Source organism: Alligator sinensis, unplaced genomic scaffold (genome assembly GCF_000455745.1).
Source record: "Alligator sinensis unplaced genomic scaffold, ASM45574v1 scaffold840_1, whole genome shotgun sequence".
Taxonomy (NCBI): domain Eukaryota; kingdom Metazoa; phylum Chordata; order Crocodylia; family Alligatoridae; genus Alligator; species Alligator sinensis.
Window position 1 is genome coordinate 589,036 of NW_005842643.1, and position 424 is coordinate 589,459.

The 424-nt window shown below is 38.2% G+C and overlaps 1 protein-coding gene across 6 annotated transcripts in view; it reads left to right on the plus strand.

Moving 5' to 3' along the window:
• Positions 1-424, plus strand: part of TMPRSS2 (transmembrane serine protease 2) — a 32,507-nt gene that overhangs the window by 21,779 nt on the left and 10,304 nt on the right. For all 6 annotated transcript variants that reach the window (XM_006033587.3, XM_025215420.1, XM_025215421.1 and 3 more), the window contains one exon: positions 122-165. In XM_006033587.3, the coding sequence (XP_006033649.1) occupies positions 122-165 (44 nt within the window). The remainder of the gene's footprint in view (positions 1-121; positions 166-424) is intronic.

Genomic DNA, 424 nt, shown 5'->3' on the forward strand with positions numbered 1-424 from the left:
TCCAAGAAGCAAAGGTAACTGAGGCAGCTGGGGAGACCTGTCTGTGATTGCCATCTGTTAAATTGTAACTTTACCTGTTTCATATGAACACTAAATAGCCGTGTGCTGATTTTTATTACAGTGATTCCTGTGCATTGGGAACAGTGGTTTCTCTGCGCTGCATAAGTAAGTGTTTTGTGTTTCTTCAGTAACATATAACCTTTTCTATTTGCACTTTCACTTAATCTGTCTGGAAATCTGCTGTGCAAGATTTCTTACCCTTAGAATTGCATTTTATTTTTATGGGGGAGATTTTTTTGGTTATATTTTTAAATCTGGAATTTGGGAGTGAGGGGGAGATAGAAAGCAAGTAGACTGGGTCACAAATTGTTTTTGTCCATCTGTGTATTGGGTGTAAGACATAAGAGGCAATAGTGACGCTCTT